At 43.4% G+C, this 19,222-nt stretch overlaps 1 protein-coding gene across 2 annotated transcripts; it reads right to left on the bottom strand.

Moving 5' to 3' along the window:
- Positions 1–11,108: 11,108 nt before the first annotated feature.
- On the bottom strand, positions 11,109–19,218 carry LOC129861767 (carboxypeptidase A2-like). 2 transcript variants are annotated; one of them, XM_055932920.1, is made up of 11 exons: positions 19,142–19,218; positions 18,720–18,801; positions 18,454–18,588; positions 16,000–16,098; positions 15,610–15,711; positions 15,209–15,310; positions 14,966–15,076; positions 12,154–12,244; positions 11,669–11,868; positions 11,472–11,556; positions 11,109–11,320 (listed from the first exon to the last, which is right to left on the bottom strand). In XM_055932920.1, the coding sequence occupies exons 1-11, from the start codon at positions 19,201–19,203 to the stop codon at positions 11,133–11,135; spliced, it is 1,257 nt and encodes a 418-aa protein (XP_055788895.1). In that variant the 5' UTR covers positions 19,204–19,218; the 3' UTR covers positions 11,109–11,132. The 2 variants fall into 2 exon arrangements, with proteins under 2 accessions (XP_055788895.1, XP_055788896.1); XM_055932921.1 differs by having other exon boundaries at positions 12,154–12,267; positions 14,968–15,076; positions 19,142–19,203.
- Between the last annotated feature and the right edge of the window lie 4 nt (positions 19,219–19,222).

The following is a 19,222-nucleotide window of genomic DNA, read 5'->3' as shown; positions in this document are numbered from 1 at the left end:
TACAGTATTATGTACTGTATATAGGCATTCCCAGACTCACCCTGTTCTTATTCATTTTACCCCAACTTGCTGAGTGTCTGTTTGGAGGGGGAACAAATAAGCTAGAAATTCAATAAGGAAGGTCTCAAAATAGCTCATATCTTAGTTAAGTAGGGAATGCTCTGAAGAATAGAGATTCAAAAGCAATAATGATGGTTTAAACAACCTCAGCTGGATCCCAATATAACAGTAACAGCCAACTTGAGCATCTTGTAAGCTTTGTTATTTTACAGTATGTCCATGTTATTTCCCCACACGAACATTAACGCTGTTATTAACAAGCAAATTAAAGATGAAGCCCATGCTGAGATATGTGGTGATGAATAAAACAAGGCACAGCCTGTGGTCCTGTTCCAACACATTAAGAATGCGTCCTTCCTTTGTTCCTTCCCTGAAGAAACCCAGGCTCTAAATTGGTTGTAATGGTGAAAGTAACGGGGTGGTAACCTTGCTTACACCTATCCAGTTACTTATAGATCTGTGTATATCTCAAGGAAACAATGTATGTATTTTGTAAAGTATTTGAACAGGGCCTTAATGTAACTCCATCCCTATGTGTGTTATGTATGTAATTATAAACTGGGTGGTTCGAGCCCTGAATGCTGATTGGCTGGCAGCCGTGGTAAATCAGACCATATACCACGGGTATGACAAACCAGTTATTTTTACTGCTCCAATTACATTGGTAAACAGTTTATAATTGCAATAAGGCACCGAGGGGATTTGTGATATATGGCCAATATACCAACAGTAAGTCCCTGTATGCCCGTCGCTGTCCCCGTTACTCAGAACAGTCAGGAGAAGCATATTGACATTCAGCAAAGCACAGTGGCCATCTATGATTGAGAATGAAACATTCCTGTTGCTATTCTTAGAAAGGGAACAGTGTGATGGTGCTAAATTTAGCATTGGTCTCTCTAGCCCCGTTTATACCTGGTTCTAACTTGCGTCCTTTGTCCTGATCTTGTCCACATTCTGATTGTGGACACATTTTTAGACAGTTGTAGACAATCAAAAGACACATTGTGATCCGAACGTGATCAGATCATCCTGCCCAACTCCAGATGTAGTCAGACACACATTGTGTTTAGATATCTTGCATGTGTAAACAGTTCTGGATAGAGAAACCATTTAAATCGTTATTATTCTGCCCTCTAAAATCACTAACAGGTGGCACCTTGAACTGATTACATCAATAAGCATCTTACAATAAATAAATATTAATTTGAAAGAATAGCTGTGAAATAATTTGCATAAAGGAAGGGACCAGGATATCTGGTCACAATGCAGACACAGTGGATGGATAATAGACACATGGGCTCCCGAGTGGGGCAGCGGTCTAAGGCACTGCATGAGGCATCCCCACCCTGGTTCGATTCCAGGCTGTATCACATCCGGCAGTGATTGGGAGTCCAATAGGGTGGAGCACAATTTGCCCAGCGTCATCCGGGTTTGGCCGGGGTAGGCTGTCTTTGCAAATACGATTTTTTCCTTAACTGACTTGCCTAGTAAAATCAAAATAAAATCTTAATACCATGTGTAGACACATTTCTGGAAATGTGAGCACAGTCAGAATGTAGATACGTTTCAGGAATCAAGGTAAGACCCAAGTGCAGACTCTGTGAAGTAACAATGTTTATTGTAACCACCGGGGCAGGCAAACGACAGGTTAAGGCAGGCAGGGGTCGATAATCTGGAGTGGGAGCAAAGGTACAGGACGACAGGCAGAGTTCAGTAATCCAGAGGTGGAGCAAAGGTACAGGGCGGCAGGCAGGCTCAGGGACAGGCAGGCTCAGGGACGGGCAGAGTGGTCAAGTGGGCAAGTACAGGGTTAGGACAGGCAAGGGTCACAAACCAGGAGGGCGAGAAAAAGAGAGGCTGGGAAAAGACAGGCGCTGATAGGCACAAACGCTGGTAAACTTGACTAACAAGACGAACTGGCAACAGACAGACAGAAAACACAGGTATAAATACACAGGGGATAATGGGGAAGATGGGTGACATCTGGAGGGGGTGGAGACAAGATGGCGTAGCAGTGTAGACGTCTTTGTCCTGTCGTGTCCCGTGTCCCTTGTATATATCTTTTTACATCTTTTTCTTCGCATATCTTTTAAAAATACTTTCTTAAACCTCAACTTCTAAATACTCTCCTGCAACCCGCCTCACCCAATGTGGCGTGGATCTGCTTTTTTCTAAAGTATTTCTATTTACTTCTGATCTGGAATCCATCTACTGAAGATAGCCAGCTAACTGCCTACCAGCTATCAGTTAGCAAACCATTGCTAGCGGTCATCAGCTAACCTTTAGCTCGGAAAGCTCTCGCTAGTTCGAACAACGTGACTAAAACCAGAGCATAACGGACCTATTTCTCTCCATATCCCCGGATTCCTACCGCAAACTCTGAACATTTTCATCTGGATCTTCGCAACTAGCTAACCACAATCCCGGGTGACCACTCCTGGCTAGCGTTTCCATCCCGGAGCAAGCACCAATTAGCCTGAAGCTAGCCCGGCTAGGGCTCCTGTGCTACCACTGAAGCCCACTCCTGGGCTACAATATCCGGACCCCTTTACTGCCGGTACGGAGCACGGAACCCCGTCGATCCTCTACGACTGGAATACCGACATAATCTGCCCGAGGACTCCAACAGGCCCCTCAGGCGTGACGCCCGCTGAAGGCCCATTCTGCTAACCTACTAGGCCTGTTAGCTACCTAGAGCTACCTGGAACCCTACTAATTCCACGACTGGTCTATCGACGTCACCGCACGAAGAGGCAAAACAGACTTCCCCCCACATCGCGACGTCCCCCAAAGGCTAACTTGCCTGCCCCGGTCTGCTAACTGCTAGCTTATCTTGCAGCTAGCGCAGCCAGGAAGCTAGCACCAGTTAGCAAACACAATTCTACAATTCACAACCTCTCTTTCGCCATCGCTATCCGGCTTGGATTCTCTGTCGACACGACCACGTCTGGTCTGCAGACGTGCTCTCAACCGGTGCCCTCAACCGGCCTCCGTCTGAGCAGACCCCCTCCGTCTGAGCAGACCACCCCCCGGGCTACTAACTTTAAACGCGTGCTAGCTTAGTGGAGGCCTCACTGCTCCATCTACGGCTGCCCCCTGGACACTATGATCACTTGGCTACATAGCTGATGCCTGCTTGACTGTCCATTAATTCATGGTACTCCATTCTGTTTATTTGTGTTTTTTCTGTCGGCTCTGTGCCTTAACTCAGGATCTGTGTGTAGTTAATCCGACCCTCTCTGCCCAGTCGTCGCCATTTTTACCTTCTGTTGCTGTGTTAGCTGACTAGCTGCTGTTACCTCACCTGTTGTTTTAGCTAGCTCTCCCAATCATGACCTGCAATCACTTTATGCCTTATTGTATGTCTCTCTCAAATATCAATATGCCTTGCATATTGTTGTTCAGGCTAGTTATCATTGTTTTGGTTTGCAATGGACCCCGTAGTTCCACTCTCTGTACCTCTGATACCTCCTTTGTCCCACCCCCCACACATGCGGTGACCTCACCCATTGAGACCAGCATGTCCAGAGATACAACCTCTCTTATCATCACCCAGTGCCTGGGCTTGCCTCCGCTGTACCCGTGCCCCACCATACCCTGGTCTGCACATTATGCCCAGAATCTATTCTACCACGCCCATAAATCTGCTCCTTTTATTCCTTGTCCCCAACGCTCTAGGCGACCAGTTTTGATAGCCTTTAGCCGCACCCTCATCCTACTACTCCTCTGTTCCTCGGGTGATGTGGAGGTAAACCCAGGCCCTGCATGTCCCCAGTCACCCTCATTTGTTGACTTCTGTGATCGAAAAAGCCTTGGCCTCATGCATGTCAACATCAGAAGCCTCCTCCCTAAGTTTGCCTTACTCACCGCTTTAGCACACTCTGCCAACCCTGATGTCCTTGCCGTGTCTGAATCCTGGCTTAGGAAGGCCACCAAAAACTCTGAGATTTCCATACCCAACTATAACATTTTCCGTCAAGATAGAACTGCCAAAGGGGGAGGAGTTGCAATCTACTGCAGAGATAGCCTGCAAAGTTCTGTCATACTTTCCAAGTCTATGCCCAAACAGTTCGAACTTCTAATTTTAAAAATTAATCTCTCCAGAAATAAGTCTCTCACTGTTGCCGCCTGCTACCGACCCCCCTCAGCTCCCAGCTGTGCCCTGGACACCATCTGTGAATTGATCGCTCCCCATCTAGCTTCACAGTTTGTTCTGTTAGGTGACCTAAACTGGGATATGCTTAACACCCCGGCAGTCCTACAATCTAAGCTTGATGCCCTCAATCTCACACAAATCATCAAGGAACCCACCAGGTACAACCCTAAATCCGTAAACATGGGCACCCTAATAGACATTATCCTGACCAACTTGCCCTCCAAATACACCTCTGCTGTCTTCAATCAAGATCTCAGCGATCACTGCCTCATTGCCTGTATCCGCCACGGGTCTACGGTCAAACGACCACCCCTCATCACTGTCAAACGCTCCCTAAAACACTTCTGCGAGCAGGCCTTTCTAATCGACCTGGCCCGGGTACCCTGGAAGGATATTGACCTCATCCCGTCAGTCGAGGATGCCTGGTCATTCTTTAAAAGTTACTTCCTCACCATATTAGATAAGCATGCTCCGTTCAAAAAATGCAGAACCAAGAACAGATATAGCCCTTGGTTCACTCCAGACCTGACTGCCCTCGACCAGCACAAAAACATCCTGTGGCGAACTGCAATAGCATCGAAGAGCCCCCGCGATATGCAACTGTTCAGGGAAGTCAGGAACCAATACACGCAGTCAGTCAGGAAAGCAAAGGCCAGCTTTTTCAAGCAGAAATTTGCATCCTGTAGCTCTAACTCCAAAAAGTTCTGGGATACTGTAAAGTCCATGGAAAACAAGAGCACCTCCTCCCAGCTGCCCACTGCACTGAGGCTAGATAACACGGTCACCACTGATAAGTCCGTGATAATCGAAAACTTCAACAAACATTTCTCAATGGCTGGCCATGCCTTCCACCTGGCGACTCCAACCTTGGCCAACAGCCCCGCCCCCCCCGCTGCTACTCGCCCAAGCCTCCCCAGCTTCTCCTTTACCCATATCCAGATAGCAGATGTTCTGAAAGAGCTGGAAAACCTGGACCCATACAAATCAGCTGGGCTTGACAATCTGGACCCCCTATTTCTGAAACTGTCCGCCGCCATTGTCGCACCCCCTATTACCAGCCTGTTCAACCTCTCCTTCATATCATCTGAGATCCCCAAGGATTGGAAAGCTGCCGCTGTCATCCCCCTCTTCAAAGGGGGAGACACCCTGGACCCAAACTGTTACAGACCTATATCCATCCTGCCCTGCCTAGCTAAGGTCTTCGAAAGCCAAGTCAACAAACAGATCACTGACCATCTCGAATCCCACCGTACCTTCTCCGCTGTGCAATCCGGTTTCCGAGCCGGTCACGGGTGCACCTCAGCCACGCTCAAGGTACTAAACGATATCATAACCGCCATCGATAAAAGACATTACTGTGCAGCCATCTTCATCGACCTGGCCAAGGCTTTCGACTCTGTCAATCACCATATTCTTATCGGCAGACTCAATAGCCTCGGTTTTTCTAATGACTGCCTTGCCTGGTTCACCAACTACTTTGCAGACAGAGTTCAGTGTGTCAAATCGGAGGGCATGTTGTCCGGTCCTCTGGCAGTCTCTATGGGGGTACCACAGGGTTCAATTCTCGGGCCAACTCTTTTCTCTGTATACATTAATGATGTTGCTCTTGCTGCGGGCGATTCCCTGATCCACCTCTACGCAGACGACACCATTCTGTATACTTCCGGCCCTTCCCTGGACACTGTGCTATCTAACCTCCAAACGAGCTTCAATGCCATACAACACTCCTTCCGTGGCCTCCAACTGCTCTTAAACGCTAGTAAAACCAAATGCATGCTTTTCAACCGTTCGCTGCCTGCACCCGCACGCCCGACTAGCATCACCACCCTGGACGGTTCCGACCTAGAATATGTGGACATCTATAAGTACCTAGGTGTCTGGCTAGACTGCAAACTCTCCTTCCATACTCATATCAAACATCTCCAATCCAAAATCAAATCTAAAGTCGGCTTTCTATTCCGGAACAAAGCCTCCTTCACTCACGCCGCCAAACTTACCCTAGTAAAACTGACTATCCTACCGATCCTCGACTTCGGCGATGTCATCTACAAAATAGCTTCCAATACTCTACTCAGCAAACTGGATGCAGTTTATCACAGTGCCATCCGTTTTGTTACTAAAGCACCTTATACGACCCACCACTGCGACCTGTATGCCCTAGTCGGCTGGCCCTCGCTACATGTTCGTCGTCAGACCCACTGGCTCCAGGTCATCTACAAGGCTATGCTAGGTAAAGTGCCGCCTTATCTCAGTTCACTGGTCACGATGGCTACACCCACCCGTAGCACGCGCTCCAGCAGGTGTATCTCACTGATCATCCCTAAAGCCAAAACCTCATTTGGACGCCTTTCCTTCCAGTTCTCTGCTGCCTGCGACTGGAATGAATTGCAAAAATCTCTGAAGTTGGAGACTTTTATCTCCCTCAACAACTTTAAAAATCTGCTATCCGAGCAGCTAACCGATCACTGCAGCTGTACATAGTCCATCTGTAAACTATCCACCCAATTTACCTACCTCACCCCCATACTGCTTTTATTTATTTACTTTTCTGCTCTTTTGCACACCAGTATCTCTTCTTGCACATGATCATCTGATGATTTATCACTCCAGTGTTAATCTGCTAAATTGTAATTATTCGATTTATTGCCTACCTCATGCCTTTTGCACACATTGTATATAGATTCTCTTTTTTCTACCATGTTATTGACTTGTTTATTGTTTACTCCATGTGTAACTCTGTGTTGTTGTCTGTTCACACTGCTATGCTTTATCTTGGCCAGGTCGCAGTTGCAAATGAGAACTTATTCTCAACTAGCCTACCTGGTTAAATAAAGGTGAAATAAATTTTTTTTTTTAAAAGCACAAGGACAGGTGAAACAGATCAGGGTGTGACAATAAGATCAGGACAAAGGAACCATGTTAGCACCAGCTATAAACAGGGCTTTTGTGCTCGCTTTGTCTTTTTCTATTTTTAGATCCAGGCTGTACAATTCTGGCATGTAGATGTATTTTCTTAAACTGTGTTACATAAACAAATCATCTTGCATCATAGAGCGTGGGTTTTCTTACTGTTGAATACAAAAAGCTCCTTTTTGGTCAAGAAAGAATGTTTTATATGTCAACCCTGGGAAAATGCTGCAAACACATGTATTACATGTTTGGATGGATCTAAGATGTTTGGTTTTTGTGAGTTAGGTCTTTCTCACTTCAACTGTGCTAGCTACATGTGTAGGTTATGATGGCCCAACTCACTTATGTTCCAAGTGAGTGCCAGTGGAGGCCTTATTCTTTACAATGTACTGTTAACGTATATCCTATCTGCTTACAATCCATAGCTAAGAACAAAAAGCTATAGTATATAAAATCAACATGCTGCTATACATTTCTCAAGCATGGCTGACTGTTTGATACGTTTGGCTAGCTATTTGATAAATGTGTATGTATATTTCTGTATTGTTGAAGTAAATTGTCCATGAGGTTGTTCCTGAAAGCAGGATCAATGAGTTAGCCAGCTGTCCTAAATATTCTGAAATAATTTAGACTCGGCATGGTATAGCCTAATTCACTGGACAATCAGCAACATATGTTCAAGTTTAGGGGCTCTATTCAATCCATATTGCAGAAATTCAGGTTTACAGCGTGATTGAAATGTAAAGGCAATGTTCATGCTTTAGTGGAGACTGCATTACATGCAGGTTTTGCAAAACCTTTCATCAGAAGAACATATGAGGTACAACTAGACTTTGTTGAGAATAGTTGTTAAGAATAGTTAGCTGATCATACTAATACCTGACTGAAGTGTAACCCCATAGGAATATACAGCACATGAGACACTCATACCAACTGCAACTCTAACACCCCCCCCTTCTGGTTTTAAGAATTCATAATAAAGGGTTTTACTGTAAGCTTCAGATGTCAGTTATTCTTCTTGCTCTCCAAAACAATTCCGTCAGACAAGCATTATTTTAAAACAGTGGTGGGCGTTTTCATGTCAAGCATGGGGCTTTTCACTTTTCAATGCGGAAATTATTTATTGCAGTCCTACTGCATTCTCTAAAAGTTTAATGTCACCCCCCAAAGTGGCTTTACATGCAAATGTGGGTTTGGTGCTTCTTCCTCTTTTTCTTCTTCTTCTCCCCTGTCATTTTCCTCTAAAAGCTATTTCCAACTAGGCGCCCTGGAGTAGCTTGTTCCACATGGCTTAACTCTGCCCTGCTAGCCTATAAATAGATCAATTTACATTGCATTTCATGGCTGAGCTCTCGCTCAATATTTCAGGGACCCACTAGTAAATTGACTATTAATCATTTATAAACTTGACTTGTTCATTTCGTTTTGCACAAGGATACAGAGCATACTGACGGGACTCCATATATGGAATCAATGTTTTTCTCTTCGATCTTTAAAGTCAGACAAATTATTCATACGGTATGCTTCACCTTGTGTACCGGTAGATCAGATGGGACAGGTTTCGTTATATGAAAAACCTTATACAAATGATTGGACTTCAGTGAGGTATGTGATAAAGGTGTTCATTGGCACCAACGGGAAGGAAACTAACTGAAACAGGACTTGTCCAATGTGAAATGTTGTCTTTGTAAAAATGTTTGCCCTAATAAACACGAGCGTACCTGTGCTTTGGTTCCAAATGTCACCCTTTTCCCTATATAGTGCACTACTTTTGATCAGATCCCAATGGGCCCTAGTCATAAGTGGTGCACTACATAGGGAATAGGGTACCATTTGGGACATATATCCTGTGTGTTGCTAACAGAGTCTCACATGTGGGTCACCCGAGTGAGTGTGTGTTTGAGCGTTTCGCTCCAGTGCTCCTAACCTCTGTCCACTCTGTTGGTCAGATGAACACCTGAAGGGAGATGATAGATCCGCCATCTGCCTCTTTTCCTGGAAGGTTTTTGAGAAATAATCCAGCAATCTACTGTGCCCTACGGATTGGATATGTTCCAATTCCCTGTTCTATGGATGTTAATATTCTATTGAGCACACAAAAAAGCCTTACAAGACTAGTCCTAACTTCTCATATTTCCTTTCTCGGGTCTCTACCCAAGACCTAGGGCTCTGTTCAATCAGATCCACTTTAGCAGACATCCTCATAGCGGTTGTTTTGGTGGTGTAGAAGATAAAACTGCTTTAGAGCTGTAAAATCCACAAGTGGCTCCTGGCATTATACCTAATGCGGACATTACCATTGGCTGCACCGAGTTACATTAAGAGAAATCTAACTGGAATGCGAGACGTAATCTACACTTCGATTAGGCTTCAATATTTTGATTAATGATTTACAATTTGAGTGTAATTATTTCTATACAGCCTACACATGACAATGATCACAAGAGCAACTGCTCACCGATTTGAGAGCTCCATCACAGCTCCATCCGTTAACGCTTGATCCGATTGAATCTTGGCCGTAACCATGTTTTGAGGCAATACGGTGTTTGTTTATATTCAGGTTGTTTACGAAGATTGGCGTAAAATAAAGCTTGTATTATGGGTTTTGATTGGGTACAACTGTTGAACTAAGATCATGTGGCATTTATAAGTTATATTCTTCAAGAATCAATGGGTATATATCATTAATTTATAAGTCCAAAAGTGGATGTAGTAATCAAGGCGTAAAGATTTAATATGGAGAGTATGGAGGTACATCATGTATTTGCCATATTGTATTACAGTGCCATCTAGTGTTGCCTATTGATCCACTGCCTTGTACAGCTCCTACTGCTCCTCTGTACTGACCAGCGCCATGGACGGGGCCCAGCGACATGCACGCCACCCAGCTCTATGGACAGGGCCGAGTGCCATGGACGGGGCCCAGCGCCATGGACGCCACCCAGCGCCATGGACGAGGCCCAGCGCCATGGACGGGGCCCAGTGCCATTGACGCCACCCATCGCCATGGACGGGGCCCAGCGCCATGGACGCCACCCAGCTCCATAAACGAGGCCCAGCGCCATGGACGGCACCCAGCTCCATAAACGGGGCCCAGCGCCATGGACGGGGCCCAGCGCCATGGACGGCACCCAGCTCCATAAACGGGGCCCAGCGCCATGGACGGGGCCCAGCGCCATGGACGGGGCCCAGCGCCATGGACGGGGCCCAGCGCCATGGACGGGGCCCAGCGCCATGGACGGGGCCCAGCGCCATGGACGGGGCCCAGCGCCATGGACGGCACCCAGAAAATCAGCTTTTCTTTTCTTCACGATGATTAAGCTACTTGTCTATACTATCAATAGTCTATTCTATCAATAGTCTATATTCTATCAATAGTCTATATTCTATCAAGAGGCTATTCTATCAATAGTCTATTATATCAATAGTCTATTCTATCAGTAGTCTATCCTATCAATAATCTATATTCTATCAATAGTCTAGTCTATCAGTAGTCTATTTTCTATCAGTAGTCTATTTTCTATCAATAGTCTATATTCTATCAGTAGTCTATTCTATCAGTAGTCTATTCTATCAAGTCTATATTCTATCAATAGTCTATTCTATCAATAGTCTAGTCTATCAATAGTCTATTCTATCAAGTCTATATTCTATCAATAGTCTAGTCTATCAATAGTCTATTCTATCAATAGTCTAGTCTATCAATAGTCTATATTCTATCAGTAGTCTATTCTATCAAGTCTATTCTATCAGTAGTCTATTCGATCAATAGTCTATTCTATCAATAGTCTATTCTATCAGTAGTCTATTCTATCAATAGTCTATTCTATCAATAGTCTATTCTATCAGTAGTCTATTCCATCAATAGTCTATTATATCAGTAGTCTATTCTATCAATTTAACAAAAAGTTCAATGAACACAGACACTTTTTCCAGACCTATAATTCTTTATTTAACTGAGTTCAGGCCTTGGAAGGAAAGGTTGTGTGTTGGGTGGGTTTGAGACTTAATAGGAGTGGTCATGGACATACTCCATGATGTCCTTCAGGGCCAGCCAGGTCTCAGAGGCAGTGGGGATGATCTGATTGGCTGGCAGGATGAAACCATAGCGACCGGTGTCCCTCAGCTCAAAGGCAAAGGAGTACTTGATGCCCAGGTTGTAGGACCAATCGATGCTGCCTCCGCTGGCTTGGTCTGGAGGGGGGAGAAATCACATATTAATGAAAGTATTGGATTGAACTACCATGCTGTGCTTTCCAGTTCTGGCTGGTGGGTCGCATCTAATGACAAACCAACTTCATTGAAACACTTGGAGCCACTTATAGTATAAGTATTGAATACTTACAGATGATCTTGCAGATGCTGCCAACCTTAAATGTGGTTCCATGGAGAGAGCTGAGCTTCTGGACTGCAGACCTGCCCACAGAGTCCTACCAGAAAGCAGCAGAGACAGGAGAGTCAGTGGATTAGTGTGTGTGTACATGTGTTTGCATGAGTGTGTGTGCGTATGTACGTGTGAGTGTGTGTGGTGTGTTATGTTACCAGTTCAGCCGCGTGGAGCGCATCTTTGCAGGTGTATCCGTAGGGGTACATGAGCAGCTGGGAGTAGGCGTGGATGGAGATGAAGGACTTGAAGTTGCCGTGGTTCTTTACCAGGTTCACAACGTTCTTCACCTCTATCTCAGAGTGGGGAGACGGGCCGTGGTACGAGTCAGAGCAGGGGTTGGTACTAGCACCGGGGCCTGGAGAAACATACACAAGCACGCACACGCACACACACAAAGACACATGGATGGACACAGGTTATTCTGCATACAACAAAAAGGTATGGGAAGGAAAGCTTTGTTTTCACACCATAAAGTGCTTCTCATAACATTGTACTTTTCACTAACTTCATCTCTGGGAAAGGAAACTATCAGCGGTGGGAATTTATGCCATAGTCAACCTGTGACACCCACCACCAAAGCTGGTCAGGGAATGTAACATTACATGATTTACAGGTTTTCAAAATGAGGCGTGATACCCACCTCCAAAACCAGCATCCCAGTTCCTGTTGGGGTCGACGCCACGGCACATGGAGCCAGGGTTCTTGGAGCGAGTCTTGCGCCACATACGGTCCTGTGAACCATGAGGACGCAATACTCTAACTCAGTAAACACTATACTGGTACACCATGATGACACAATACTCTAACTCAGTAAACACTATACTGGTATACCATGAGGACACAATACTCTAACTCAGTAAACACTATACTGGTATACCATGAGGACACAATACTCTAACTCAGAAAACACTATACTGGTATACCATGAGGACACAATACTCTAACTCAGTAAACACTATACTGGTATACCATGAGGACACAATACTCTAACTCAGTAAACACTATACTGGTATACCATGAGGACACAATACTCTAACTCAGTAAACACTATACTGGTATACCATGAGGACACAATACTCTAACTCAGTAAACACTATACTGGTATACCATGAGGACAAAATACTCCAACTCAGTAAACACTATACTGGTATACCATGAGGACACAATACTCTAACTCAGTAAACACTATACTGGTACACCATGAGGACACAATACTCTAACTCAGTAAACACTATACTGGTATACCATGAGGACACAATACTCTAACTCAGTAAACACTATACTGGTACACCATGAGGACACAATACTCTAACTCAGTGAACACTATACTGGTACACCATGAGGACACAATACTCTAACTCAGTAAACACTATACTGGTATACCATGAGGACACAATACTCTAACTCAGTAAACACTATACTGGTATACCATGAGGACACAATACTCTAACTCAGAAAACACTATACTGGTATACCATGAGGACACAATACTCTAACTCAGTAAACACTATACTGGTATACCATGAGGACACAATACTCTAACTCAGTAAACACTATACTGGTATACCATGAGGACACAATACTCTAACTCAGTAAACACTATACTGGTATACCATGAGGACACAATACTCTAACTCAGTAAACACTATACTGGTATACCATGAGGACACAATACTCTAACTCAGTAAACACTATACTGGTATACCATGAGGACACAATACTCTAACTCAGTAAACACTATACTGGTATACCATGAGGACACAATACTCTAACTCAGTAAACACTATACTGGTATACCATGAGGACACAATACTCTAACTCAGTAAACACTATACTGGTATACCATGAGGACACAATACTCTAACTCAGTAAACACTATACTGGTATACCATGAGGACACAATACTCTAACTCAGTAAACACTATACTGGTATACCATGAGGACACAATACTCTAACTCAGTAAACACTATACTGGTATACCATGAGGACACAATACTCTAACTCAGTAAACACTATACTGGTATACCATGAGGACACAATACTCTAACTCAGTAAACACTATACTGGTATACCATGAGGACACAATACTCTAACTCAGTAAACACTATACTGGTATACCATGAGGACACAATACTCTAACTCAGTAAACACTATACTGGTATACCATGAGGACACAATACTCTAACTCAGTAAACACTATACTGGTATACCATGAGGACACAATACTCTAACTCAGTAAACACTATACTGGTATACCATGAGGACAAAATACTCCAACTCAGTAAACACTATACTGGTATACCATGAGGACACAATACTCTAACTCAGTAAACACTATACTGGTATACCATGAGGACACAATACTCTAACTCAGTAAACACTATACTGGTATACCATGAGGACACAATACTCTAACTCAGTAAACACTATACTGGTATACCATGAGGACTCAATACTCTAACTCAGTAAACACTATACTGGTATACCATGAGGACACAATACTCTAACTCAGTAAACACTATACTGGTACACCATGAGGACACAATACTCTAACTCAGTGAACACTATACTGGTACACCATGAGGACACAATACTCTAACTCAGTAAACACTATACTGGTATACCATGAGGACACAATACTCTAACTCAGTAAACACTATACTGGTATACCATGAGGACACAATACTCTAACTCAGTAAACACTATACTGGTATACCATGAGGACACAATACTCTAACTCAGTAAACACTATACTGGTATACCATGAGGACACAATACTCTAACTCAGTAAACACTATACTGGTACACCATGAGGACACAATACTCTAACTCAGTAAACACTATACTGGTATACCATGAGGACACAATACTCTAACTCAGTAAACACTATACTGGTATACCATGAGGACACAATACTCTAACTCAGTAAACACTATACTGGTATACCATGAGGACACAATACTCTAACTCAGTAAACACTATACTGGTACACCATGAGGACACAATACTCTAACTCAGTAAACACTATACTGGTATACCATGAGGACACAATACTCTAACTCAGTAAACACTATACTGGTATACCATGAGGACACAATACTCTAACTCAGTAAACACTATACTGGTACACCATGAGGACACAATACTCTAACTCAGTAAACACTATACTGGTACACCATGAGGACACAATACTCTAACTCAGTAAACACTATACTGGTATACCATGTAGCACAACCAGGATTATCCTCATATTACTCTTAATTGAGCCAAACTGAGGTGAACAGATGAAAGGTCACACTTTACACTTAGCTGTATAGCTGTAATGTAGTATAGCATTTAGATGTGTATAGGCCTATATGTTACATCTATAGGAGGTACCTACACTAGTGTGGGACTTGACGTAGCCCACAGTATAGATGCATTATAGCACTGCATATGGTATGACACTTACACTGGTGTGGCTGTGGACGTATCCATCAGGGTTGGCTAGAATCAGCAGGTAGATGTCCATGGTTTTCAGGAGGGAGGTCAGGGAAGCATCAGTACCATAGTCACTGGCAATCTGAAGAACAATAACATGTATTTGTGAGACACACACACAGTGTTGGAATGTTGTTTTTCTGTATAATGTGTTAATTCTGAATACAATAGCAGTGTGGTTTTTCTCTTGGAATGAGAGCAGGTGTTCTCTCACCTTGTTGGCGGTCCACACTCCAGTGGCCTGAGACACCCACTCTCTGGAGTGGATCCCAGAGTCAACCCAGATGGCAGGACGCTTGTCGCCACCCGTGCTGAACTACAACAGAGGACAGATGTGTTATGGTCTTGTTTCATTCAGCTCTTAGGGAGCACTGACACGTGATGGTACACACACACACACACACACACACACACACACACACACACACACACACACACACACACACACACACACACACACATATGCACTCACATGCATGGACACATATACGCATTCGCACACACACACACGCACACGCACACGCACACAAGTACATAACGTTACAGCTCTCTCTCTTAAAAAAAAAGACTGTATTTCCATTAACTGTACACAAACAGGAGTAACCCTCTACATACCTTCAGGACATACATGGGCCTGCCTTCATAGGAGGTTCCGATCTGTTCCTTGGTGACTAGGTTAGGGTGAGCAGCCACCAGGCCATCCATCCAGCTGTAGATCTGGAAAGAGAAAAGCACATCAGGATAGTGTCAACATAATGTATGTTATATGATGTTTATAGTATAGATTACATGTTACGCAACACATTATTACTGTATTTGATATCCTCAGTACAATATCAACTCTGCAATGAGAATAATGCATATGTCAAATTGATGAGGGTGCAATTTGAAATCCATGCGAGTTTGAAGCTACAATATGTGAGTGAGAGGGTGTTCACGTTTGCATGTTCACATGGGTGAGTGTTTGTGTGTGTACATGCATGTGTTTTTGTGTGTGTAACATACCGTCTCCAGAGGGTGATAGGCTCCAAAGTTGAAGCTCTTGGAGCTGCGCTCCCTCATATTGTTCTCCTCCATCTCTGCCTTTTCCTCATCCAGGAGTTCCTGAAACAATGACAATACCAATCAAGTTATTACTAACAGTTATTACTGTCAGTTATTGTAACCAACCAGTGTTGGGGAAGCTATTCTGAAAGTATAGTTTACCAAGCTACCAATTACTTCACACTGGAAGAATTTAAGCGACCCTTAAGAAAAATATAGTTTACTTAACTAAAGTTACTTTGAAAAGTAGTTCACTACATCCAAACTACTTTGTGAAAAATGATCAAATCTGAAATATCATAGACTACAAATTGCAAGAAAAGATCCCTCTGGAGTTAGATGTTAACAATATGTAATTTAGCCTATTAAACACCAAAAACTATGTTTCAAGAGAGAATTAGGCAGGTCTGATGCCGAAAAAGACAGGAAATTCTTGTCTAATTCACACATTTTATTTTTGCAAAAAAAAGTAGTGTGTAGTTCCAGTAGTTAGCTACACCGCTACATGGCAAAAAAGTAATTAACTACTAAAAACACTACCAATATTTGAATTTAGTTCAACTATCACCAAGCTACTGCCAAATGTAGTTAAATTACTAGTTGAACTACATTTAGTTCACTACTCCCCAACACTGCAACCAAATGAGTTATGTATTACCGTGGTGCCCAAACGGTGTCACTCACTATATAAAAGTGCATTTTACATTCACTGCTACATTCTAAAACCTGGTTTTCATCATTATTAGCTACACACTTAGAAAAAAGGGTTCCAAAAGGGTTCTTCAGCTGTCCCCCATCAGGTAACCCTTTTTGGTTCCAGGTAGAACCCTTCTTGGTTCCAGGTCTGTGGAATAGGTTCTACATGGAACCCAAAAGGGTTCCTTAAAGGGTTCTCCTATGGGGACAGGCAGTGAATCATTTTAGGTTCTAGATAGCACCTTTTTTCTAAGAGTGTACATCTTCAAATCTGTTAATCAGCATGTTATTTATCTTAAAACAAGAGAACCAGAATAAAACTCTCTCAAACAGTGGATGAGTCCGTTATTATCTCTAAATGTCGTTTGAATGAGTCTTTGTACTGACAAAGACCAGTCAATGGCGGTAGACCAGCAACTGTAGACAATCAAATAAGCAACAGGTGTAAACTGACAGTGAAATGCTTACTTACGAGCCCTCCCAAACAACAGATGTAGACTGACAGTGAAATGCTTACTTACGAGCCCTCCCAAACAACAGATGTAGACTGACAGTGAAATGCTTACTTACGAGCCCTTCCCAACAACAGATGTAGACTGACAGTGAAATGCTTACATACGAGCCCTTCCCAAAAATGCAGAGAAAAATAAAAAAAAATTGAGAAATAATAGAAAAGTGAAACATGTTATAATAAAACTTATAATAAATACACAATGAGTAACAATATCTTAGCTATATACATGGGGTACCAGTACAGAGTCGATGTGCAGGGGTACGAGGTAATTGAGGTAGATATGTACATATAACTAGGAATAAAGTGACAGATAATAAACAGTAACAGCAACGAATGTGATGAGTCAAAAGATCTTTGTGCAAAAAGGGTCAATGCAGATAGTCCGGGTAGCTATTTGGTTAACTATTTCACTAACTATTTAGCAGTCTTATGGCTTTGGGGTAGAAGCTGTTCAGGGTCCTATTGGTTTCAGACTTGGTGCATCTGTACCGCATTCTGTGTGGTAACAGAGAGAACAGTCTATGCCTTGGGTGGCTGGAGTCTTTAACAGTTTTAGGACCTTCCTCTGACACTGCCTGATATAGAGGTCCTGGATGGCAGGAAGCTTGGCCCCAGTGATGTACTGGGCCGTACGCACTACCCTCTGTAGTGTCCATGTGGTCGGATGCCAAGCAGTTGCCATACCAAGAGGTGATGCAGCCAGTCAAGATGCTCTCAATGGCACAGTTGTAGAACTTATTGAGGATCTGATGGTCCATAACACATCTTTTCAGCCACCTGAGGTAAAAGAGGCGTTGTTGTGTCCTCGTCATGACTATGTTGGTGTTTGTGGGCCATGATAGATCCTTATTGAGGTTTACACCGAGGAACTTGAATATTACAATATTACCTTATTCAAATAAAATGTAATTTCTCAGAACTACCAGTAGATGGCGGAAGTGAGCTGAGCAGTGACTAGTCTCACTTGCCAGACTCATGGCCACCAATGGCTGTGGAAAGAGACTTTGCAGCACAGGAGATATAGGTGGCACCTTAATTGGGTTGAACGGGCTTGTGGTAATGATTGGATCGGAATTAGTGGAATGGTATCAAATACATCAAACACATGGTTTCCAGATGTTTGATGCCAATCCATTTGCTCCATTCCGGCCATTATTATGAGCCGTTCTCCCCTCAGCAGCCTCCTGTGCTTTGCAGTGACTGACCTGCAGGTTGCTGATCATGACAGAGAACTGGATGTTATGGGCATGGAGGTAGTCCTTGACAGCGTACAGGCTGGAGTAGGGCACGCGGATGTCCACAGGGACCTCAGTGTTCACAGGGTGGAGCCAAAAGTCCAGCTGGAAGAGGAGAAGGGAGTGTTAAATCACGTAGTGAATAGGGTTGGTTAGCACCATGGTTAGCAGCAGGAAACATAACTGTGAATGGGTCTAAACCAAGTATATTATACTCTTGTTTTTATTATACTTACATCCCAGTATGTGTCTTGCTCCAGAGCACGCAGAAGCAGAATCTGCTCCTCAGACTCCACATTGACCCTGATGACCTGGTCTCTGTGTAGGAAGGAAGGAAGGAAGGCATGACAAAATTATATTAATCTTTCAGTTCACCAGGGAAACAATATATTTGAAGTCACATGGTGGTTATGGTGAATTGCTAGTAAACACTCAAGTTTCTCAGAGGTTAGAGGCTAGAGTGACTAAATAATTCCATGTCATTGCAAATCATAATTTTTTGCGATCCTGATACAAAAATGTGATGGCCCATTGATGCATTGTGTTCTGTAGTGTACAACTAACTGTAGAATCTCTCGGATTTAATGTACTAATCTGCAAAGGGAAACATAATTTATGTAGGTATATTTATTTACAAAGTTTAAACAGATGAATTTACCCAATGAAGACCTTCTCACAATTGGCGGCTGCAAGCAGCGCAAAGAGTACCAGAACCTTCATCCTTCCTGTGTCCTGTCCA

The sequence above is a fragment of the Salvelinus fontinalis genome, chromosome 9 (assembly GCF_029448725.1).
Source record: "Salvelinus fontinalis isolate EN_2023a chromosome 9, ASM2944872v1, whole genome shotgun sequence".
In the NCBI taxonomy this organism is placed as follows: Eukaryota; Metazoa; Chordata; class Actinopteri; order Salmoniformes; family Salmonidae; genus Salvelinus; species Salvelinus fontinalis.
The sequence above is the reverse complement of the archived record's forward strand: the minus strand, read 5'-3'. Positions and strand labels throughout refer to the sequence as shown.

What these genes read in the sequence shown, in the direction of transcription:
- LOC129861767 (XM_055932921.1), bottom strand. Translation starts at nt 19,203, where the DNA reads ATGAAGGTTCTGGTACTCTTTGCGCTGCTTGCAGCCGCCAATTGTGAG. An exon ending in GGCCCATGTATGTCCTGAAG is followed by an intron (nt 15,311 to 15,609) that starts GTATGTAGAGGG and finishes CCTCTGTTGTAG; the next exon opens with TTCAGCACGGGTGGCGACAA. An exon ending in CGCTCCACGCGGCTGAACTG is followed by an intron (nt 11,557 to 11,668) that starts GTAACATAACAC and finishes GCTTTCTGGTAG; the next exon opens with GACTCTGTGGGCAGGTCTGC.